We start from the raw sequence: 25,599 nt of genomic DNA on the forward strand, positions 1-25,599 counted from the left end.
AACTGCCAAAACATTCTAGCTTAAGATGTTAAGTAACAAAACCATATGAGCGTCCTAAAAACACAGGTTTCCTTTACTTGGCTGTTGTAATTAATATTAAAGGTTTAAGGGAAGAGCGATATAATATTCATAATTATGTTTTCATTAGTGTGGAATCACCTAAAACTAAACATTGTTGAATACAGACCCTGAAGTGTGTTAATATCTCCAAGTCACGTAGCCTAAACAGAAAAAAACGACTGTTTTCCCTGGAAATCTTGTTGCTGCCAGAGTCAGGCATTTCATCTGTGAGACATATAAAGATGGTGCCTTTATCTAGTTCCTAAGCAGCTGTTTTCGTTCATTTAATGCCATCATATCTTATTTTAGTTATAGAGGGTGGGACTAGTGTTTATTCACAAATCTGTTTTGATTTTGGTCTTTCCGATGTTATTATCCACATCCATGTTTAAATTATAATGGTGGATCAGTGGACATAATTATGGTTTTTCATAAACGACATATCACAGAAACTGGAGTGGAAACTTCATTTTGAAACATTTGGTAAGTTTCAGCACTTTGCAGGTTTAAATCGGCAAGTTACAGTACAAGACAAGAGTTTGCGGCACGGCATGCACATTCTCACGTCATGTTCATTTTTATACATCTGACTGGGTGCGTGGAAACCAGCGAATGCAACGTTTTATGTGCGGACTAATTATACACCAGGCCACAGGTCCTCTTTTATGAAGTGCCTTTTTGCACCGCTATGTTTCTACAGTAGCCCAGACAGTGCTGGGTCCAGAGAGGTTGGTTTTTTTTTGCGGTTTTCTTAGCGACCTTAGATTCTCCTACACACTTGAAAGGAAAAGGTGAGGCCAGGGGTGTCTAGTTGACCACTAGATGCCACTAAATCCTACACGCTGCTCCTTTAAACAGTACAGAAACACTGAAGTGTCCGTTATAGTAATCAATCTGAGTGCAGTGTGTGGAGGTCAGTAAATACAAAGAAGAAAAGAAGTAAAAAATAATTCTTTAATAAAAAATACATTTATAAATTCGGCAGCATGAACTTCATTTCCATCAACCCAGAAGGAGGGAAAGAATGAAAACCAACTGTACAGTAGGCATTTATAGCTAAACACATTCAGGGGAGCAGATACAAAGAAATGAGGAAGAAACTTCAGGAGAAACAGCAAAAAAATGAAATAAATGAGTTTAAAATAGCAGACTCGTTTCTGAAGAAACAGATCCGACAAACAACTGGAAACGGAACTCAACATGTTTCAACACCACAACAGGAGAACGTCGCTTTGGATCGATCAAAAACACCACGAGGTTCACTTCAGTCCTTCTAATACATCTACAGCAGCTTGGTATGAAGACAAACAACACATGAAGAGACTGTGGAGGCAGCCTGCACATCCAGTTGTCCTCACACACTGGTTTTTCTATCAGTTTCAACACATTACATCACAGGGATCAATGGAAAAACTGACCCTGAATCAGTGCTTAAGGACAACTTTAACTTACTCTGGTGAGGGAAACTGAAACAACACACATTTTATACTGAAAACAGTCTTTCCATGGCATTTAATTAGGAGAATTTCACGACGGGATGGACGGACAGGCTGGGAGGTTACAGATTCTACAGCCCTATTGCACACAGGAGGAAACTTTTTACTGGGAGTAGTCTTCCCAAATCAGTCCTGGACGTCCTTTAGAAATATATTCCAAACTCTCTCTTGATTTGCTGTGGCTTTATAATCACTTTTTCAGAGGCCATTTGAAGTTTGTGCTCAAACAGATCGTGTCACATACTGGGGGGTTTGTTGGACATATGGAGGCGGCAGGGCTGACATGTGGCCACACACACGTTTATATTTGAATTCTAAAAACGGGTACTACTTAGTAAAGAGAGGGGTTTTTTTCTACAAAAAGGAGCACCAGAGAGATCAGGGGTCTGTAAAGTATTATTTGACTCGCTAAAAGTGAATTTTAGAAGTCAAAGTTTGTGGAATGCCTTTTACGTCCTCTTCCTGTCAGTAGAGTGCTCAAACACTGGAATAATAAAAAAACAACAACAAAAAAACAAACAGCCCCAAATGTTCTCCGTGTTGACTGGCTCTGCTGTGACAGGACAGTCAGAAGATGTATTGTCACATGCGGTGCCGAGCTCACCTTGAGCTGACGCATCCTCCCAGTTTTAAATTATAGTCCCCCTAAAGCTGCTGACCAAATTATTGTAGTTGTGGTTTTAAGTGATGATTATGGGAAAGGATGTGTGCCTTTGGGTAAATTTCACTCCGCTGCTGTTATTAGCTGCCAACGTAGTCTGGGTGCACACAGAAAGCAGCGCGCTGGCAGGAGCTTTCAGCTGATGATGCACAGGAGGTCTGAGTGGGCAAAGTGCTTAGAGGGAGGAAATGAGGAAAGACTATACCGTGTTTGGGCTAGACGAATTTTCAACTGACAGGATGTGCCCCCACCCCCTTTTTTTAATTTTCTTTTTTTTCCTTTTTCTTAGTAGTTAAGAAGGAGAAAATTCAAATTCAAAAATGCTGTGACCAGTAATGGACATAACAGTCTTCTGTTGTCTCTGAGGATTATGTTGAAAATATATTAAAATAATATATTAATACAGTTGTCACAAATACATACATGCCTCCTTTGTAAAGAGTATATTGTTTAAACCCTTAATATAAATTACTTTTTTGTACGTGTTCAAAAGAAGTGAACAAACTGCTTCTCCAGTCTTTTTGTCTTGATTCAGGTCAACACTGTACTGCTTCGACCTTTCAGTTCTTTGCACGGCGTTGTGATGGACTCTCTTCTCCAAACTCTACATTTATCGGTGCTTTTTTTTTCCACTGCGGATGTTTCTTCTGCAGCTGTTTTCTTTCTGCACAGCTTCCCTTTCCTCCACAAGGTTTCAGCAGCAGACAATCTTCATATCTCCACCCCTCTTTGGGCAAAGTTATTTCCATCGACAGTCAATTCAATTTTATTGTGCTTGGATGTGACTTTTTTTGGTCGTTACTAGACGGTAGTCAGGTTCATGGAGAGTTTCTCAGTAAACTGTATGTGTTCTTGTTCTGACTTGTGGACCTTTATTTTTTTTATTGAGAAAGTGCTATTGTGTATATTGATTGTGCTCGTCGTCTCATTTTGTCTTCTTCATATTCACTTCCAAACTGTCTTTTTAATGCCATTACAGAAGAAACGCTTAAAGTGTCTCACTGATCAACAGTGTAACTGCGGCAGTGACGATTACAGTGAGAGGATCTGACATCAGAGTGTGGCAGCACCCAGAGTCTGTGACACCGTGAGGATCTGTCAGGGTGACGAGGTTCAGGACCGGTGGGTCATTTGAATGGTGGATGCCTGTATTTGATTCCTTAAGTGCAACAATCACAGAACTTTCAGACCAAAGTCAAAATATGTCCCAGTTCTTGTTTTTTTCTCCTTAGTATCCACGGTGAGTACGATCGGAGCCGTAATGAAGTTTGTGCTCGAATCTTCCTTCCTCACATTACAGTGATCTGATCGGAGGTGCAGCTGAGGCGTCAAACAGAAAGGGTCAGGAAGAAGATTCACCTCCTCTGATGATGTTTTACTGAGGATGAAGTTCCAATCAGAGCTCAGCAGCTGGAGATTTCTGTCACCATCTGCAAATATAAAGACGCTTCAGGTTAGATTGAGGAAATCATGAGATGAAATCATGAGATGAAATCATGAGATGAAATGCTAAACCCTGCTGCATTAACTTCAATGGTCTTTTATATTGTCTTGCAAGAGACTTCAACTTTTGAGACTTCTTAAGTGAGATTCACATTAAGGGGACAACGCGTGATTTACTTCCCTTAGTGGACTCACATATAGTACTTTTACCTGTGTAGTACTTGAACGTCAACAGGGTAGTATTGTCTCAAACCAAACCCTGCTGTTCTGCACTCGCCAGAAATAACGGTAACATTTGAATGCGTCACCTGCCAACTGCAGCTTTAATTGTTTTACACAGAAATGAACGTGTTTTTGTGTCCTCTGTTTAACACACTCGATAACCACACGGATGGCTTTTGTCCAACAGCTGTATGGTGGTACTTGTAAAAATACACTTTGGGAGGTGTTCTACAACAGCTGCAGCTTCCTCAAACGCCTTCATTTGAAAATCTTTACGTCGGCGGTCCCTCCATTACCGCTACGTAGCCAAGATTGCGACTGTTAAGTGTGGAAAGTGTCCAGCTTTTACGCAACATTTTTGGACTGTGTGAGTTCACCATCCGGGTACTTGTTGTGCACTGCATGTTTCCATACTTGTTAGCGTGAACGCACCTATGCAATCAAAATAGTTTTCGTACGTAAGTACACCATTTTGAACATCTTTAGACTTTAAGATGACAGTAGACATCTGAGTTTAAAGGAGATTCAGTGTTCTGCTGTTCATGTGATGTCTGATTACTGAGAATCAACAAACTTGTGTGTCTTTTCTTTCCAACTTTCAGTATGATGTGACCATTTACGAAATAAGATACGAAACTCATATCTCTGATTGATGCAGCCATATAGAGGGCTTCATCAATGTTTTTTTTTGTTTTTTTTTTAAATTTCTGCCATCAGAAGTTAAATATAAACTCACACCATCTAAATGCTGTTTGGCCCCGTTCAGAGAAGAATATTTCCAGTTGTTCAAACATTAAAAAAAACAATTTCCAAACTATATCCTATAGAGGAGTTGAACAAAACAGAAAACTTTCCCAGTGTAGCAGCTAAAAATGAGCCTCATTAACAGAGCACACCAGCCTTCTCATTGCATCATACTGCTGGGTGTCTACTTTCTGTGTATGCAGGAGGTGAACCTACAGTCACAATATATTTGGAGAATCTGCAGCAGCCGAACCAGGAAGCAGATTTTAATGGTGTGCTCTTCAACGACAGATATGACAGAACTGGCCTCGTGCAGCGTGACGGACAAGGTCAAAGGTGACTGGATTCAATTTCCGGAAACAATGTCCCAATCAGTGTTCAGCGGGCTTTACTGTCACAGACGTGAGATTACATGTCTGGAGCGTGTTTTAAATGTAGATTAAAGGCTCTGGCTGCTGTGTAAAGTCAGAACAGGTGAGTAGTCATTACAGGCCATTTAAATGAATAGATTCTTTGTGATGACACAAAGCTGTACCTCTGTCTCGTCGTGGATCCGTAGCTATCTAACATCTGAGTGCTGGCCGCCTCCAGGTTCCACTCACACGTCTCCAGCAGCTTGAGACACTCTGACCTGCTCCTCAGACCCAAACAGAACAACTGCTCCACCTGCACACAGACAGATAACGGACAGCACACACAGAAGAGGAGTTAGAGATGATGTGCAACAATAACAAAGGGTCACACTGTCAGGTCTCAATAGGAAACCGATTTCTATCTTTTTGTGCTCCTTAATGTAAGCCTGACTGGAGCGGCAGTGAGTATAAAATGATCCCCGTCTGTGTTACAAGCACAGATCCCTGTTCAAACAACCTATGTTGTGATTTGGCGCTATAGAAATAAAGTTGAATTGAATTGAATTGAATTGTATTTTTCTTTATCTTATAGGCTTTGCCGCCACTATCAAGGAACACTCAAGTGTTCCCTCGTGCCCACTATCGTCCAAACACATCTTCCATCCTGCCACAGCGGGTCTGAGCACAGCTAGTTAAGAGGGCGTTGAAATGGCTGTAGACACAGCAGTGTCTATATGCTTTTTGTTATTTATAGTCTGCTCACTGAAGCAACGATGTCCTGATTCTCCCTTAAGGACGAACCCAGTTCTCTTATGTTATCCTCATATGAACTTATAAAGGGAAAATTACATTCACAAAGTTTCCCTGACTATTTGTTTGCAGTTATAACCTGCACAAAAAAAAGGGTTATTACAGAGAATGAGTCAAGGTGTGACCTGGGAGGCAGTGAACTGGATCTCAGCGGATCCCTCTGCAACACAGCAGTGTTTACCACCGAGGTCTCGCTTCTCTTTTAGTAAAAAAAAAAAAAAGTGTGTGTTGCACTTTGAGAGTGTACAGGGGTATTCAACCAGTCCCATGTGTGTGTTGACTATCAGTTTGTTATTGTTCACATAAAAAAGGTTTATTCTGTTGGTTTGGTGGAGCTCAGCTATGTGAATAAATGGTACAGTGTCCGAGGAACACTTTCATTTTGTCAAAGTAGCTCTCAGAGGGAAAAAGGTAGGAGACCCCTGGTATAAAACAATTTGAATAGGTAATTAAATCATTGAAATAACGTGTAAAAACAAGTAAAGCAATTTTTTTTTTTACTCTCAATCAGTTAGAAAAAAAAAGAAGGTTCCCATTTTGATAGCTTCCTGTCTTTTTATCAGTTGATTCACTGCTTTTACAAACTTTATTTATTAGATGCGTTAGTGTTTTCCTATGTTTTTGGAGGGTTTAGGTCCTGAGGTAAAAACTCTTACATTTTCATGTAATTCTGTAATCTAATCATTACAGAATATATATATTAAAAAAAATGCTCTGTTTGCCATAAAAATTATAATCACCAAACATTTAACAAAGCTTGCAGTGAAGCTTTAGAGCAGAGCAGCGCAGTTTGAGCCACACCTTTGTTTGGGCACATCATGGCATTTGACTTGGTCGTATTCTGAAATTTTATTTTAGATTTAGAATGTACATTTTCTGTAAAGTATTTTACCTTATGATGAAATGTATTTTTCACATAACATAAACATGTATTTCTGGCCCGCTGCCCTCCATCCAGATAAATTGTCGGCCCCTCACAAGAAAGAATTTGGGCATCTCTGCTATAGTGGCGTAGATGCTGTGAAAAAGCAGTTGGGTGCTGCACCTTAGTGTTATTATTGTAGTGTTAGATTCCTTTGATATTATGATCTCTAAAATGTGCAAGACAGTTGCAGTCCAAAAGGCAGACCGATATAAAGCGTGATGAAGACAGATAAAGAGTCTGTGAACTTCCAAGAAACATTATCAGGCCAACATTGTTAGTGTTAATGTGCCAGCTAAAGAGTTTCTATTGTGCTGTGACTCCAGCAGCATGCAGTGCAGTATATACATGACTAATGTTACCTGCTCACTGGAGCAGCTGCATGATGACAGTTTGCTGAACAGACTTTCTTCATCTACCGGTACTTTCTGTGCAGTTAGCTACAGGATTTCTTTACTTGTGATACACACACACAAACAGGATACTGTATATCCCTAATTTAAGCACACACGCACAGCCTGAACCAATTGTTACCATGGACACGCCTATCTTATTATAAGCATGAAGAAAACTTGGAAATATTGAAATAAGAAATAAATGATTAAATGTGTAACAAGACAAAAAAGGAAAACCAGGAAGCTCATAGATTATATATAAAAAAAAAAGTTTTAAAAGCTGGTAAAAGATAGACAGATAGATTGTAAAATAAAATTGATTTAGTTCTTTAATCAATTTGAGATAAATAAATATATTTTCTATTTTACCAGCTGAGTAAAAAATATAAACTTAACTTTATTTCTATTATTTAACAATGTTGTCTGACAACATTTTACTACCTCACAGTACAAAACCCTTATGAAAACAATCTATTGTTGTTATTAGTGAACGCTTATAGTGAGAACAGCAGATTTAGGGCTTTCACTGAGTGTCCACGGAGCGTAAGATTTCCCATCGCGTAAATATAACGGCTCTCACCTTTAAATAATGCACAGCTTTCTGGACGTTCCAGTTGTGGTTCTGGAGGGCGGCTTGGCACTCCTCTATCGTCACGCCGTGAACCGCCTCCTGCACCTGCATCACACAACGATCCCGTTACGTCTCTGCAACATCCAGACGCGCTTTGAATTCCTGGCTCTGATTCCCAGCATGACTTTCATCATAAACATCAGGAGCACCTCTTTCCCTTTGGGATGAAATCATCTGTATTAGCCGAGATTAATACTTTGTATAAACTTTAAAGACTCACAGCCGACTTTTAGCTTCACCTCTACCTTAAACTAACTCGAATTTTGCCGAGATAACACACTGTGTGGTGGGACTTCATGGCGGCATCATCATTTCTTTTTAATTGGCACAAATTTGATTGATACCCATATTAACAATATCATCCATCGCCAGCTCCTGCTGCTTATGATATTTCAAACACTACAGCTGCTAAATGTCGAGTGCACGTCTCTGTCTCTGTCTCTGTCTCGCATTGTCCTCCTCTGCAGTGCATTTTATATACGCTCCCACAGTCTCGCTGCACTGCTCCTCGTGTGCGGCCAAAGATTGCAGTATGTTCTACTAAATGTCAAGTGCCAGATCAATGTGGAGCCTTCAGGGTTTGCCAGTGAGTCTGACTCCAGTTCAGTCGGTTTCACAATCAATCGGCCGGCATCAGGAAACCAATCGAACTTTGGTTTCTTCATCTTTCAGATTCGATTCTCAGCCAAAGTTAATATTGGCCTTTGTCTCCCAAGGAACATTGGTATATTTCAAATAAGTTATGAACGTGATTTTAGAAATTTTGTACTGAGAGAATAGTCAGAAGGAATTTTCTGTTTGTCTGATTAGTCTGATCTAATGAGTTTTCAGCTCCAGTTTGAAAATAATGCTGTTACGCATCAATCATAATTTGATTCTAATAATGATCTAAAGTTGAATGGAGAGGTAATCTACTCAATTCAACAGATAAGAGCAGTTAGAAGCTCCTGCTTTATGGGCCAAAGTCTGCAAATTTCTCACTCTTTCTCAGTGTAACAGAAAGGGAAACACACAAATTTGTACGCACACACAAACACACACACACAAACACACACACACACACACACACACACACACACACACACACACACACACACGCACACGCTTCCTTACAGACAACAAAGCCGTTGCATTCAAAAGCCACATTAACTGTGTCACTTCACTGAATGGCAATTTCAGCTGAGAGGAGTCGCACAAACCATTCATTAAATATAAGCTGTACACGGTTACATCACATGTAAAGTCTGCTTATCAACTGTCTTAAACTACTACTTCTGAACACTGATAATGAAGCACTGAGAACAGATGACTGTCGAGTTAAGGTCAGCTCTTTTTACCTCATTTAAAGTATCAGAGTGACATTAAGGAGAACGTGAGGTCAAATGCATGTAACAGGTAAACTATCCCGCTGCAATGGTTTCACATCCATCATAAGAACTTTAATTACACATGCAATAAATGATATTCTGCACACTTTAATTACAGTGTTTATGCTGTCCGAATACGTCCGACCTTACCAGTTTGACCCTGTCAGCCGAGCTCCCTCCTGCGTCTGTCCTGGCACAGGAGGCGGTGACCACTGGTGCCGTCAGCCCGTCTGAGCAGACGCGAGGGAGACTAACTGATGTCTTCATCCCTGACCGCGGCCCTCCCAGACTGCTGTTATTATTGGAGGAGAAGTTTGCCTTCAGCTCGCCCGGCTGGACCAGCCCCTGTCCCTGGGCGTGTCCCCCGGCTGTCTGACTGTTGACCACCATGGGTCTGACGGTGGCCGTGTTCGCCTGCCGCACATGTCTGTCCTCCACGTCGCCGGCAGGAAGGCTCTCCGCCTCCCGGAAGAAGCGGTCAAATCGATCGAGGTACGGCGGCCTCTCTGGCAGAAGGTAATAGTGGGTGTTACTGACTTTGCGCCCATCGCGGACGATGGGGAGGATACAGGGGCCCTTGCTGGCGGGGTCCTTCCCCTGCGCTTGGGCCTGGATCACTTTGGGTGCAGCATATTTAGGATCTGAGGCAAAGCTGTGCGTAGTAGGCATGAGTTTACCTGGAGAGGTGGAGAGGTAGGAGCTGTAGGTGTGAGTGGAGGGGCAGGTTGTGAGGGGAGCCTGCATGGAGGCGGGGCTGACAGAGTAGAGTCTCTGCTGGGGGGAGCCCACTACCAGACCCATGGGGCTGGGAGTTCTGGAGCCCGGCGGAGACAAAGGGTCTCTGGGCGGGATCTGAGGCGGCTGGTCCGGGCCCGTACCTGAAACGTCCTCTGTGGTGTCTGCCGGCATTGGAGAGAGGGAAAGGTCCCTTGACCAGCGAGCAGAGGTGTAGTCGCCCCTCTTTACGGGGCGCGGGGGGATGGGTACACGTGGGGGGATCTGGGGTTTTTCCTCACTGGAAGAGAGCCCACTCTGCAGATGTCCCTCCAGGGTCTGGGGGTTCAGGGGAGTCTGGGGACACGAGGCTGAGGACGGCGAGCACGAGCGATGGGCGCTGCCCGTCGGTACGTTGAGCCTCCTCATGCACTCCTGCTGCAGTTCTTGGAAGATCTCTGCAGACTGGGAGAAGGAGGTGGACAGACTCTGGCTCTGCCTGCTGGGAAGGAAGAGGTTGTCCTCCAGGCCCGGTCTGTCTGGACCTCTGGAGACGAGAGCCTCAGCCTCCACCTTGTGACCAGAGGAGGGAGCTTCATCGGGATGATAGACGTCACTCTGCTCCTCTTCATGCAGCAGCTCCAAGCTGTTGATGGAGCTCACCTGTGAGGAGAGAGACAATTTAACATATTTCACCTTCAACAATTTACAACTTAAGTTCATCCTTCTTTGGATCTAACATAAAAGGACGATAAACGGAAATAACCCCACTTCCATTAAATGTTAGTTAATTGTGCCACCATACCTCCATGTCGTCTTCATCTTGGGCTACATCATCGTAGGCTGGAGGCGGTGGTAACGGCCGCGCATCCCAGTCCACTACCGGCGTGGGGTGAAGGGGGCGGGGCAGCATTCGAGACGGGCTTTGAGGTGGAGTCTTATCCAGAATGTTCTCTGCTTGCAACGCCAGCCTGGCCAACAAAGGGATCATCTGAATTTCGACCACGGGGGAGGGGGAGGGTGCGGATGGGGGGAACTCCTCCCCAAAGTCGATAAGGGACACCTCGCTGTTGGGGTTGTGGCCCGAAGTCCTGCCACTCCCCTGTTTGGAAGCAGAGACCCACGCAGCCGGTTTCAGTTTGAGGCCTTTGACGGAACCGGTTTTCCGAAGCGATAACCTCTTTTGTCCCACGGAGGTCAGGTCCTCGTCCTCGTTTACTGGATCATAGCAAGGTTCTGGAGATAAAAACACACGACGTTCATTACATCACTGAATGACGTTGGAGAGCAATGACACCAAAGCTCTTAAAAATCACTTGTCACCGCAAATTGCAAGACACACACTGCTCCAAAAAACAGCCTCCAAGTGTGAGGTTAGTCCTACAGTGCACAGCAAGGACACTGCACACCTGCTAGAGGGACACAGAGGTGGAAAGATGGAGGCACAACGATGTCAGGAAAGGAAACAAGTAGATGACAGAACCACCGCAAAGACAGGCAAAGGAGATATAAAAAAACAAAAACATGGGGCTCTACCTTTGAGAAGCGGAGCTAGGAGGGAACAGAGAGGGCAGGAGCAATGGGTGAGGAGCTGCTGAGAGAAACCAGACTTACTCTTGATGAACACTGCTGGCTGAGGAGGACGGGGAGGAGGCTCCTCTGGAAAAATTAAAATACCAGCAGCCAAAAGAGAAACAAAGAGGAAGGAAAAAAATAACAGCAGCAAACATAGTAAGATTAGAGAAAGAAAACAAACAAGCAAATATCAGATTGCATAAAAAGCTTTGTTAGGATAAAAGAAACAGCTGGTACAGTTGGTGGTCTTTGCAACATCATAACCTTACAATGTAAATCCATAATCCAATATTGAGTCTGATCACTTTGTAATTTAATAGCAGGTGTCCAGTATCATTATACAGACGAACTAGAAGAAACAGCAGCGTTTTCCCCTCAATGCTTTCAACGGCAGCTAAAACGATGAACACCACAGCAGAAATTTCACATTGTAGATGATCACAGCTGACTGCAGCCTCTCCTCTCTGTGCTCTCTGCTCTCTGTGTCTCTGTTGGACCACAGACAGCAGAGAGGCCGCGGTGGAGACAGCGAACCAGCTGAAGGGAAAGTGTTTTACTCGAATCAGAGACCGCTCCACTCTTTACTTAAAGTGCAATAAAACTTTCGTGAGGGAAAGCTGATCAATACTTTGTCAAAGAATCTGATCCAAAGAGCATCAAAATGTAGAAACGTGATATTCTCATCAGGTTTGCCTGGACAGCCACAGCGCACTGGTTAAACTAATAGCTAATAATTATGAATAATCTAAAAGAAAAGCTGTTTGAATGTAGTCTATTTCTTTTAGTTTGCCATGAATTCCTAAATCTGGTAAATTATTATAAATTTAGCTGCTGTCAGATTTATATGTCCTTCATTCTGTTTAAACTTCACTCAGTATTTTCATAAATATATTATGTATTTATGTATTGACTTGTTACCACTGCGAATTCCTGAGTTTAAATAGTAAATTTGCTGTTGTAAACATTAATGCTGTTGTTCTATTTAAAATATAAATAATTTCTAATCTTGTTCAAAACTGGGATTACTTCAAGGCATAGTGCTTAATTCATCAGTGAGCCTTTTTGTTTCACTTTTCTACTCGCAATTATGTGAGTGTACTGTGAAAAACTGTTGTTTTTTTATACAAATTTAATGATAATGGTACAAAATTGTGTTTTTAGTAAAAAAAAAAACATCACATTTTCTTGGTTTGTTGTGTTGAGGCCCTTCTGGTGTTAAAAGGTTTAAATTAGTCCACTGTCAGTGTGAGAAAATACAGTTCCGGGTATAAAAAGGCTCTGCACGCACACAACAGCATCACTGCTGACAAAAATCCTTGGGAAACACTGAATAGTTAAATCTAACATTATATTTCCTCGTGTTGTGTAAGATGTGTTTACACACTTGCATTTAAAGTTACGATAAAGTAATCTTTTGTGCTGCATTGAACATGCAGCCGGTCAGTCAGTGGCTCGTCCAACTACAATTCAAACAATACACATCCAGTGTATGTAGTGTTTGTCAGTTAAAGTGGTCCTGACTGTAGAGCGGTCTAAGTTTATTCTCCTTCACTCACTCTTGGATCGTCCCGGTAGCTGTGTGGGCCGGGCAGCACTGAGGTCCAAACCCAGAACATCAGGAGGATCCATGGGATTCCCGAGGTACAAACTGGAAGGAGGAGAGGGACAGATGTACTCACTGTAAATGTCAGCATACTGTATGTAACTGACCTCTGTGTTAAAGCTTTGCAATAAGCTGGTGGACATTTAAAAAAGCATGCTAGTGCCATCTATTGGTGAGTGTTTATTAGTACAAAAAGTAATCAGACTTTTACCAAGAACTTCTGACATGGGGCAGAATTATGATTTATATTTATAACGTGATAAAGATACATTTAGTGGGCCATGTAGAAACCTCTCTGGGTGCATTGTGTTATTGATTATTTTACATCCAAATACAAAGCAGTTCCTTACTCGTCGATCCTGTCAGCAAAGCCCCAGCAGTGGTGAGGGTTGCTGTCTCCGTGCCCCGTGTGGATGAAGCTGTTCTTGAGCGGCCTGCTGATGTCGTGTGCTGACAGTCCCGCCACTGACGTCACCACATTCCTGGGGAATTGTCCCATCTTCTGGGTGCGCTTGTTTTGACCTCGCCACCAGTAGTTCTCTGCCCTGAAACATGTTGAGTATTTAGTATGAGACAGGACGACCAGCTTTTTCAGGCACTGAAAGTTAAGGGCTACATTTTTACTTCTGCAGGGGATTATACATAAGTCCACTGCACATCTAACAAGTTAAAAAGAAAGAAAAAATTTAGAAATAAAGAGCGTTAATTTAAGAAGTAAATCTAACACATTTTAATAGTAAGCAGAAATGAGCTATGTTAGTCAAAATATCGTTATGTTCAACACCTGGAGGCTGATTGTTTTGTCAGATGAGCTACAGTATATTTAAAGTCTCCATGATGCACCCACAAATTTAGTGCTGGACACTTTCCACACTCAGTGATCAGCATCTTGGCAACATAGTGGAAAGGGAGGTACCATCATCGTAAACAAATTTTAAATGACGGCGTCTGAGGAAGCTGCAGCTATTTTGGACCGGCGTAGAAACGTGTTTATTTTTCAAGAAGTGCAACCATACTGCTGTTGGACAGAAGCCATCAGTGTGTTTGTTATGTGTCTTATGCGAACACGTTCATTCTGGGTAAAGTAATTACAGACAGCTGATACATTGGTGGGTGATGCATTTAAATGCTATGGTTATTTTCGGTAAGTGAAGAACAGCAGTGTGCGGATTGAGACAACACTACACTGTCGAAATTCAAGTACCACACAAGTAAGAGTCCTAACATCTGTTAGTGTACTAAGGGAAGTATGTCATCTGGAACACAACCTCAGAGACAGAAATACACACATTCACACCTAGGAGCTATTTAGAGTCCCCAATTAACATGCTGGACTGTAAGAGGAAACTGGAAGCAGGACCTCATTGCTGTGAAGCACCAGTGTTAACCACTGCCCCATGTTTGTATTCGGTAAAGTCAGTCTAAAACTTTAATCACGCACCTCCCCTCTATGATGGTGATGACATCATTGACCTGAATCAGCAGTTTGTCTGGCTCATCAAAGTCCTGCAGAGCGCACATGTCTGTCGGCATGGTCTGAAAAGACAAAGACACAAAGACACTTTAACACAACAAATCTTTATGAGTCCCGTTGTTGGAAGTTGTTTGTTGTCATAGTAGCTCCACTAGATGGAGCTAAAGGTCCATTTATAGATTCACACAGGTGTTAAGATTACCATCAAGTCTTTTGCTTTGTCAAATATTACAGTTCACAAATAAAACCCTCATATTTAAACCCTATGTATAGACACCTGATGGCCGTACCTCAAGCAGGAACTCACGCAGGGCGACAAAAGTTGGCCTGTCGTCTGATTTCTGAGCCCAACACTGCAGCATGACATTATAGATATCTTGCGGACAGTCCTCCGGCTTAGGGAGGCGTTCTCCTTCTTTATCAATCTTATGGAGAATCTGAGGTCCATCAAAGAGAAAAGAAAGAAAGAAAAAAATTAAGACTAAATTAGTGTAATTTTGAGTGAATTCACTGAATACATTAGAGTTTGTTTTTCTTTGTTTGTTTACCTGGCTACCATTAAGACCCAGCCAAGGCTCCTGGCCATGCGTGAACATCTCCCAGAGACTGACTCCAAACATCCACGTGTCTGTGGCATGAGAGAATGTTCTCGTCTTCAGACTCTCCGGGGCGCACCTGCAACATGACATCAAATTATATAAATTAGTTTTTAAATTAGTTAAAAGTACATGTCAGGCTGGAAGATTGGATTCATTGAGTCTTTAAAGGGGGCAATTTTGACAGATAATAATTAAGGAAAGTGAATTATTTGGAAACTAAACTAAAATCGTACATGCTTAAGAGTTAAAAACAACACAGAATTTGCAGCTTTAACCAATCAGATTTCTCTATTGAAAGTTTCTGTAAACTATCAGGCTGTAAAATAAACAAGGTTCACATCCTAACCTCTAAACCCACTACAATCCATCCCTGTAATGTGTCCAAGGAAAGCTCTAGTTACTGTGCTGCTCGATCAGTCCACCCACCATGCAAAGGGGACCTTTCGGTGCTCCTGCATGACGTAGTGCTCATGGTTATTTGGCAGCGCCCTCATCAGGCCGAAGTCACCGATCTTCACTCTGTGAGCCGAGGCCAGCAGGATGTTCCTGCAGAGAGAGGGTGATGTGTTTAACGACTATCTGTACATTTTAATATAGACATACAAATTGAACTGAACAGAACTGCTGGACCTTGACCTTAAAAAATTAAAGTGAAATTGCTTTCTATTTTTAGTGATTTTTTTTTTTAAATTGTTTCATATGATAATGGTCAATTTTGAGCAGCCCGATTTATGGCCCTTGGTCCAAGTTTGGTCTGCACCTTCTTTGTTTTGGTCCACCACGGCATTTGACAAGCTTGTACTTATCCTCCTTATTCTTAAGTGCTGTCAAATCCATAATGACTCTGTATCGTACATTTTGTGCAGCTAAAAAGTTCATAATATGAGTTTCAGCAGAGTGAAGCAATAGAATGCCGTTAAACTTCCCTATTAAATTACATTGGCGTACGTCTTATCTATGAAGAATTCTGATAGTCTAATAGTGTGTCTACATCACTGACTTCTGCTGATCAAGATGAGAGACCGAAGCAGTGACACACTGACAAGAGAATCTGGAGAAAAAATTGGCAAGATGATGGGTTTTGGCAAAAATTCATGCAAAATAATTACATTTCTATTATTAAAGAGTAAAATATGAATTATTCAAACATTTTATTTTTTATTAAATTGTCAATTTTCTGCAAAATATATTTAATTTGAATGAAATGGAATTTCACATAACATAAGCATATATTTTTGGCGAGCAGCCATCAATCCAGATTCATTATAGGAAAAATTCGGCCACCTCTGATTTAGAGTGTGATCCAACTGTTTCATACTTAGTCAATAGTGAGAGGAGGTTCACACTCTGAATGCAGCCCTTCATCATTTATACCATGCATATTTTCATTTACATCAAGTATGAGATACATCAAATAAACCTGGTAGTAAAATGAACTTTCTGGTAGGTGAGAAGACTTCAGCAGACTTCATCTTCTTAATGTTTGGTGTGTTATAACAGCTGTGTGTAATCATTACGATTTTTATCACAGCTTTAATGGGGGAAAGTGACTCATTTCTACCAACCATAAAGGTTTTTCTCAAACATCCACATGGTGTCAACACTTAAGTAAAAGTGACTAATTTGGGCAGGACCAAAACCTTGGACCACCTACTACAGCCAGTCAACCAGTGACTCATTTAACTCACGGGCCAAGTCTCCCTGTAATGGCCTGTAAATGTCTGGGTGGAGGAGAAGGAGAGGTAATATAAATAATCCACCACACCAGTGAAAGGATCCCTAAATGTGAACAATCCAACCTCTTTGTCCTTCTTAGAGCTGCTGGAGCTCTCCTTCCTTTACCTGGCTGCCAGGTCCCTGTGGATGAACCTCCTCTGCTCCAGATAGGCCATGCCGCACGCCACCTGCACGGCATACTGGCACAGAGTGTGGATCAACACGGGGCCCTGAGGGCGAACGCAGCGCAAACGCTCCAGCAGGGAACCCAGAGGAGCCAACTCTGTCACCTACAGGATAAAATCAGAGACAAAAAGAGAGAGTGGGTGAAAAGAGGAAGCAGGGACACAGGAGTAAAAATCAAAAGGAAAGAAGAGGAGATGACACAGAAAAGAAGAAGGAGGAGGAGGAGGAGGAGAAGAAGAAGAAGAAAAAGAAAAAGAAGAAGAAAAAGGAGGAGGAAGAGGAGGAGGAGAAGGAATATGTGAAAGACAAAGGAAAATATAATGTTGTAATCATAACATGGTACATAAATTGTGTGGAAGTATCAATAAAAAATACAGCAGAGGAAATAAGTAAACTCATTAAGAGAAAGCAACCATACAACTGCGTTCTGTCTGTGTGATTTATTTTACGTGTCTTTAAGTGTGTATTCCTCCCTGTGTGTGTGCGCATTTATGCGTGTCCACTACCATCTTCATTGGGTGTGTGAGCACCACACCGTAGAGGCGAATGAGGTTCTGGTGGTCCAGGGAGTGCATAGCGTTGACCTCGCAGATGAAATCCTCCAGAGCGTCAGGCTGGCTGAGCACGTCTGTCTTCAGACACTTCACAGCTACATTCAGCTGGAAAACCAGACACAGACTTCATTCACAGAAATTCTAATCAAATTACCAGAAACTCATTAACACATCTATGTGCCTGCTCTTATTTATTATGAAATCAGCACTAGATGCAAACAAGCCACATGTTTTAATGGCACTGTTTTTTATTTTTGAAAAATTCTCCGACATAAAAGTGTTTTTAAATTGTGAATAAATGTCACAAGCATATATCTCCTCACCACCTTCCCTCCAGGTGTCAGCCACTCTCCTCTCTTCACGACGCCGAAGGAGCCGTCGCCGAGCTTCTCGAACAGCGTCAGGTCCTTTTCCGGGATGAGGCACGTCAGAGCCTGCTGCTGCCCGTCAAGTGGAGCGCCGCCGATGGGCTGGGTGGTCAGGACTCCTTCCCCCATGCCCAGGGGAGGCGTTGGAGACAGCTTACGAAACGAGGAGGCTGGTTGGCTCTGCTGAGGGAAATCTCCTCCGTCTGGACGCTTCCCACTAAACACCTGGAGAGAAAGAAAGGAACGGAAAGCAAGAGTGAAGCCGACTGCGAGGTAAGAAAAATGGAAACGTGTGTTTATGTTTTGGAGAAATGCTGTAGTGACCTGCTTATGAACAAGTGTGTGGACCATAACGCATTTAGATTGATGCAACATTTACGTGTATATCCCTTCAAGACCAGGTGTGACATTTGCACGTCTCACCCTTTAGAACCGGACACGGCATGAGCGAGTTATAGATAAAACCATTCATTTCAAGACAACTGACCAATGAAATGCCAGGAAGGCAAAAAGCATGATGCTTTCTTCTATGGCTGAAGATGCAATGAGGCTGCACCAGAACATTGATCTACATCTTCAGTTACAGTAGATGATGACTTTATAATGATTTTTTTTTTATTGCAGTTCCATTATATTTTTCAGTGGGGGCCACTTTTAGGCTGGACTGCAAACACCCTTTCGATGGGAATGTCTGTCCCTGAAAAAGTAAATGCTAAAAGTTACACTATTGGTTGGCCGAATGCCGTGACTTCCTGTAGCCCTTTCAAATAAAAACCCTTCATTTCAAATTATAAGCCCTCAATGTATTATAAAACCTCAGTATTATTAAAACTAGTGGAACTAATATTTGTATTATTACTGGTTCATCTTCCGCTATGCTTTTAATGCTCATATAGGTTGAATCTTTCATACACAGTCCAGCCATAAGAGGTTTAATCTATTGTTGTTCGTTCAGTCCCACAATTTTTTTTAATTTATTTGTCATTGTTGTTTACAGATTTTTTTTTATACATGGTAATGAACATTGGGGAAAGGCAATAATCTCTAGTTCTAGGAAAAAATTTAAGCTGTCAAAGGTTTTTTTTTCAGAGGCTAAAGGTTTAATTGAACGTTGACAACTGTGAAGTTTAAAAAAAAAAAAAAACTTAGGTTTCAGGATGTTTCTTTCAAACAAAGGCTGAGGTTCTTAGAATGTCTTAGAGGGCACCTAAGGCCATAACCCGTTAATATGGGATAAACCATGTGCTGCTTAGGGGGTTGAAAAAGCGCTCATGAGGCGGAATTTTGGTGTTTTATCCAACACTTTTACTGCTCAGTGACCTGGTCTCTTTCTCTCATCTGCCCTTCTCTTCTTTCTACCTCACTGAATACAAGTGTTCGTCTCTATCAGACAGTTTTTACACTCTCTCTCTCACTTTGTGACATTAGCAACAATGGCAGTTAGGAGATGACTTAGTAACCATCACTACTGGCACACACACACTAATAAAAAAATAAATACGGGCGCATTCACACCTATAGCAGCTGCTACTGTTGCCATCTCAGGCTCACGCAGTGTAGTTATGGTTTTTATGGGGGTGTCAGCGTTGGCGGGGCCTCTACATACCTACAGAGCCACAAGGCAAACTCTGCTTTAGGTACTGAAACTTCAAAGTAGAAGCTTAATTTATCTTTCTGCATAAACAGGAAGGCTTCTTCATCCTGCTTCCTCCTCTGCTGGGTTAGGGACATAAACGTGCACCTATGCGTTTCGTGTATGTGCTGCCTGTGAGGACCGTGTGGTCGGACATGTGTGGCCTATTTTCACAGAGAAAACACCAAACAGTGATCCATCGGCTCTTATCTGGGATTGAGGACACACGGAGCAGCCTCTCCGCCCTCAACATCCACACACACAAACATCCACTCCTGTGCACACTTAGGTCATATCTTTAAATGTGTTGAAAAATGAATGCGCCGCACACGAGCCAAAGGTCACGCAGTCAGTAAAAAAAACTCTGGAGCACACAAGTGAACACAAACACTTATCATCAGGGGGAAGGAGAAATGTCCTGCCTCTTGGCTTAAGTACTGACAACACAGCAGGAATGACTTCGCTGTTAGGAAGTACTCATTAGGAAGTACTATTAGATTAAGTGGCCTGAATATGTCTGTGCACATAGTGTGTGTGTGTGTGTGTGTGTGTGTGTGTGTGTGTGTGTGTGTGTGTGTGTGTGTGTGTGTGTGTGTGCGAGAGAGAGAGAGTTCCTTTCCATTTCCTTAAATCTGAACCCATACAATGTGTGTGCTGTGTTTGAGCCATTCAGGGAAACCTTTGTTTGGAGGCCCTGAATTAGATTGTTTACCAAAATAGGAATGCACAGAAAGCGGTGGTGACATCAGCTGCCGAGGATGATGTCACGCCAATGACATGTCAGGTAAAAAAATAACATGACTTAGCAGTTAACATAAAAGTCAATATATTTTCCGCCTTTCTCGAAGAATCGCTGATGTAGTTTTAAGTGAGATTAAGTGTCATTAGTGAAAAAGAGGTGCCAACGAATCCCCACCGCCAAATATATTTGACTGGCTGGATATAAACAGTAGCGAACGGCATGTGGTTTCACATTCACGCTGGACCAGACATGACATAATGCTGCAGAGCTTTTTAAAAACACCACCTCTCTGTGGGCACGCTGTGGTCCGTCGGTTTCAAATAGGAGGCTGGACATTCAAACCATTCGGACTATGGCAGAGCAGCGCACACACACGCAAATACACACACACACGCAGCTGGCTGAGGAAGCAGACTACTATATCTGAGGATGGTGCCAGAGGCGGAAACAGACAGGTGTAATTATAGATGGCACCACGACTACACACAGCTAACAGATACACACACACACACACACACACACACACACACACACACACACACACACACACACGCACACACACAGAGCACTGACAGCTTCTCCTTAGTTCTCCTTCGCCACAAATCATTCCTTTGAGTATTTGTCAGCTTGTGTAGAAAATACTTAAATTTGTCTTACAGACGTCATCTAAAGAAACCGTCACACAGTGATCTGTGAACCGAGAAACTTGGGAATCATTTCTGTGAATGGAGCATGCTCTGAGTCTGTGTGTCACCAGCTGCTGTGACTTCACTTGTGTGTGTGTTTGTATGTGAATATGGACGTGCTCATCTTCCTTATGTGTTCCCTGGAGGAATGTTTCCTACAGATTTGTTTGCATCTGAGTTTTTCCAAACAAAAGAAGACAATCAGTTCAGAATCACCTTCACGACTGATTCAGTGAAGCCAGATAGACAGTCACATTGACGTGCAACACCTTGACATTATTTAAACACCATGTGACCATTGACAAGCTGCCAGTGTGAAGTATTGTATGTCATGATTTAAAACCACAGCACTACTGCTTCCTGTTTGCAGCAAACTGGCATCAAATTAACAGACATCATTGCAGGGTAGGCTGCATTCTAGCATATTTGTCTGTGTTAATATCCTTTCATAATAAAAAATTGATGAAGACAAAATTCTTCCAGAACGTGTTGCAAAACAAGTGGTCAAAATCTTTGATTGCTCCTATGTATTGTCCATAAATTACATTACTTTATCTACAGTTACATACAGACAGATGCCAAAGTGGTACCCACACACTGTCAAACATACCATGTACCATAATAAATTGTTACTGCATGTGTGTGTGTGTGTGTGTGTGTGTGTGTGTGTGTGTGTGTGTGTGTGTGTCCGTCACCTTGCTCATCCAGGACTTGCGCTTGCACATGGCTTTCCTCCTTTTCACAGCTTCCCACAGGCGTCTCTGCCCTTTATCAGGAGAAAGAGACAAATGGGATCACGGTTAAAGGTAAAATCCTCAAAAGAATAAAGTCTGCTGCTGCTTCTTCTCCTGTTAGTCCATCAAGATGTCTACTAAATATTGATTTATCGCCCATAATTGGCAGAAAACATAAGAGCCAGAGAAAATCAAAACACCCAGCTTTGATTTGGAAGAAGACAAAAAGCAAACAGAAAGAGTGGATGGGAGATGAAACATGAATAAAAAAGACCAGCAAAGACCAGAAAGAAAAAGAAGAAGATATTAAAAGCCAGGAGAGCAGTGAGCTGAGATGTGAATGAATATATGAGCAGGAGAAATGAATGTAATTAGTGTTAAGCGGCTGTGTAGCCGAGGCCCTGAGGGCTTCAGTAACTGGATTTAGAACATGCTCTGATCCGCTACACACACACACACACACACACACACACACACACACACACACACACACACACACACACACACACACACACACACACACACACCACAGACCATAAATTTGGCACTTCAGTGTCCCCTCCTTTTGTACCTAATTACTAGTTGTAACTTTAAAATGATATTAGGGGTTTTAGTGATGGAGGATTTGCTCCAGCTACACAGAGGGGGAGCCGAATGGCACGCTGCCATTAATGAACACTAAAGTCATGCTGCAGGAAAGTAGTTTTAATCAAGCTTTAATTATTGATCTGAAATTACAGTTTTCAGTGTGAGAGGAGGACAGTATCCCTGCACTGGGGAAGATGAAGTAACTCTAACTTGATGACATGTATGCTAATTAGAGAAGATGGGAGATGAGAGGATGCTAAATGATACTCTGTCAAACTGATTATTGAAAGAAACAACCAAACCAAATTAAAGAGTGCGCAGCCAAGCTATCAGATCCATAATGTTGAACTGAAGTACTGCTTGAGCTTAAAGCTAATATCGACAGTCTATGGTTATCATTCTAATGCAAGCAGCTAAACAGCTCATCACGGACATTTTGGACTGGCCAGGCGAATCGTTGCTGTGCTGCTGTTGTGAGGCAGCGGGTGGTGACTGACCAACAAAACAAAAAAACCTGTCCTGAGTCCTGGCGCAGTATTTTACTGTCATTTTATGCACACATTATTACGACGGAAAGATGCGCTTACACAGGTGGATGCACAATGCGCATACACTCTTCTTGTTACACACAGAGACACGCAGCCAGACTCAAACATGCAGGACATAAAGATTGCAACGTGAAAGATTATTATTGTGAACCTGGTCTGTTGATCTGTTTCCTCTGCAGAGAGACAGTCTTTCTTACCACTTTGTAAATCTGCGGTTACGACAGCAATCTGCCAAATTGAGGGCTAACCTGGATTTTTACGGGAAAACACACCTGTGATTAAATGAGACACCAAGCACAACCCTTGTGACCCACGCACCTTAGTTTGTGCTCAGATTATCCACCTTTAAACCAGTAAACGTGGATTTGGACACATCCTAAATGCACTTGAACATTGCGCTTCAGACCATGTGCTTAGATTATTAAAAATAAATCCCATAATGTAAACCGTGTTCTATGTCATGTAGGCTTGGTACTCTTAAGAGCTGTCGCTGTTGGGTTCAGCTCCTGAGCTTAGCCTGATTACTGAACGTTTGCTAATTAGCACTGAACACAAAGCAATGAGGCTGATGGGATTGTCATTAGTTTTGCAGGTATTTGGTCACAAACCAAAGTATTAGATAAAGTGCTGGTGGACGCACAAGAGGAAATGTTAGAGGATCATTAAAGACATTTGAACTGTGAGGCATCTCCCCTGGATTCAGCCAAATATTACAAAATATTTGGATTTCTTCAGCCTGCGTGGGAGGGTTCACGCTGGGTCGGACTCACTGACATTTATTATGTTCAGTCTGATGTGATGTTGTCGTAACCCAGATTCTTTTAAGGATCCCAGCAGTACTGAACTAGAATTCCGCCTTTGGGTTGACTACACACACAATTATACAAAAAACCTACTTCGCCAACTAATGTTTTTTCTTTAGTACAACAAAACCTGGACTCTCATACACACACACGAACATTCAGTCTCACCAGGTCGACCCATGCCGATCTTCTCCAGGTCTTCATTCTTGACGTAATCGAAGTGTGACAGCCGCGTGACGTTAAGGTCATCTCTGATCCGCAGGAAGTACTGCTGCAGCTGCACCTCCATCAGCAGCTCCAGCAACCATTCTGTTCCCTCCTCACACTGCATGCTACTGCCCAGTTTCTGGGAAACAAAAAGAATAAAGGAAACTAAGTTTAAATCATTCAACATTCAGTATTCATTCTCCTTTTCTCAGTGCTTGCTCCAAAATCTGCTAAATACAGCCAACGAAAAAGTCACAGTCATTGTTTTCTGTACCATAAAGAGAGGAAGCTGAGCTCAGAGCCATTGTTTCCTGCCCACTAATTGTTTATAGCACACTGAAATACCTGCTTCGGCACACTGAAATTCACATCAGAATCCATGCAGTCATAAACAGCCATGTACCCAACTTTAAAACACACACACACAGAAGACTGGGTAGTCCAAATGAGCAAAAAAGCAATGTCATGGAGGACAAGAGGCCAAATATAGCTTGAGCTGTTTGTCAAATGGCTCGGGAAGTAGATTGATTTTACTTTAAATCAACCAGAGTCATTGATTGCACTATGTTGTTAACGAACCACTTAGGGTACAATTTAATTTTTAAATGAGATCATAAGAGCTCAAATAAATACTTTCTACAAATATAAAGTTGTATTTTTGGTAGCCTTACTGTAGACAGTTTATAGATATCACGGTGCTGCAACATAAAAAGATGTACATGAGATGCAATATGTACATCTGGTGTCCATAAGTGTCAGTGAAGACAGAGACGAGGCTCCAAAACAATCTGACCACAATTTATATACTACATGCCTCCATATAATCCAGAGTCCGACCATCAATCTTCAATGTCAAAACACAAACCTCGGCTTAAAACGTCATCCATCACTGTCCACTTAATGTAACCTCCTGAAACTACCACTGAAAACCGATTAAAACCCCGATGGGCTTCTTCATGGGGCGGTTACTTCGGTTAAATTTAGAGTAAAGAACCGTGAAGAAGATCCATCTACACCTGCTCCGAGCATTATTCCCAGTGAACCTGTAAATCAACCTAATCGACACAGAGCATGACAAACATTCCTCATCAGCAGAGATTGACAGGGAAACCTTCAGGGTGGACGCTTGGGGGCCATAAAGGTCACTCCGCTGAGTCGTAATTAGACTGTGAATGAGGAACTTCCTGTGCTGGCTGAGGCAAGGTTACAAAGGTCCAGAGGAAAGTGTCACAGGGGTCACAGCTTCCTCTCTGTCATTTAAACTTCAGAATGTGCTTGGTTAGAGGTCACATCCTATTGCCTAATGAATGAGAATGCTTTCTCACACACAATACACACCTAAAATTAAAGTCTTAAAACACTGCACCTTATTTTCCATGAGTTCTAGACGTGAGGTCAATCTACTGGGAGGGTTCGCTCGCCGACGGTTACACCAGATGTTTAATCGTGATACAAATTCATTCCAATGGCTGTAAAACTGAGTCAGCCGACGTCTTCTTTTTTTTGCGATGTCCAAATGTGCGGCTTTGGTTCTCTGAGTCAGCATGAGGTTTTGTCCAATTGTTTTTGCCAAACTTCACGCAGTGAGAGCATTCTTTGATGTTTTGTTGGAAGCAAAAGTAAAAAAGTACTACTAGCCAAATAAATAACCAAATAACCTGTAAGGTAATATGATGTAAAAACCTGGATGCACTGATCGAGGTTAAAGCGAGTGCCTGTGGCTTTAGGATGAACTACAGCTGCAGTCATTTGAATCCATCTCAAT

At 42.2% G+C, this 25,599-nt stretch overlaps 1 protein-coding gene across 10 annotated transcripts in view; it reads right to left on the reverse strand.

Moving 5' to 3' along the window:
• Positions 1 to 1,000: 1,000 nt before the first annotated feature.
• Positions 1,001 to 25,599, reverse strand: part of tnk2b (tyrosine kinase, non-receptor, 2b) — a 58,457-nt gene continuing 33,858 nt past the window's right edge. For 5 of the 10 annotated variants that reach the window (XM_069164579.1, XM_069164573.1, XM_069164574.1 and 2 more), the window contains 17 exons: positions 23,796 to 23,973; positions 21,650 to 21,720; positions 17,849 to 18,118; positions 17,478 to 17,630; positions 16,912 to 17,075; positions 15,496 to 15,615; positions 15,019 to 15,145; positions 14,761 to 14,907; positions 14,438 to 14,532; positions 13,347 to 13,541; positions 12,950 to 13,041; positions 11,433 to 11,477; positions 10,624 to 11,054; positions 9,255 to 10,481; positions 7,687 to 7,782; positions 5,162 to 5,292; positions 1,001 to 3,647 (listed from right to left, as the gene is read on the reverse strand). In XM_069164579.1, the coding sequence (XP_069020680.1) occupies positions 3,641 to 3,647; positions 5,162 to 5,292; positions 7,687 to 7,782; positions 9,255 to 10,481; positions 10,624 to 11,054; positions 11,433 to 11,477; positions 12,950 to 13,041; positions 13,347 to 13,541; positions 14,438 to 14,532; positions 14,761 to 14,907; positions 15,019 to 15,145; positions 15,496 to 15,615; positions 16,912 to 17,075; positions 17,478 to 17,630; positions 17,849 to 18,118; positions 21,650 to 21,720; positions 23,796 to 23,958 (3,534 nt within the window). In that variant the 5' untranslated portion in view covers positions 23,959 to 23,973 and the 3' untranslated portion in view covers positions 1,001 to 3,640. The other 5 variants (XM_069164577.1, XM_069164578.1, XM_069164575.1 and 2 more) reach the window with 4 other exon arrangements.

The sequence above is a fragment of the Embiotoca jacksoni genome, unplaced genomic scaffold, assembly GCF_022577435.1.
Source record: "Embiotoca jacksoni isolate LCO1_2020_lvr unplaced genomic scaffold, fEmbJac1.0.p SCAF_31, whole genome shotgun sequence".
Lineage (NCBI taxonomy): Eukaryota > Metazoa > Chordata > Actinopteri > Embiotocidae > Embiotoca > Embiotoca jacksoni.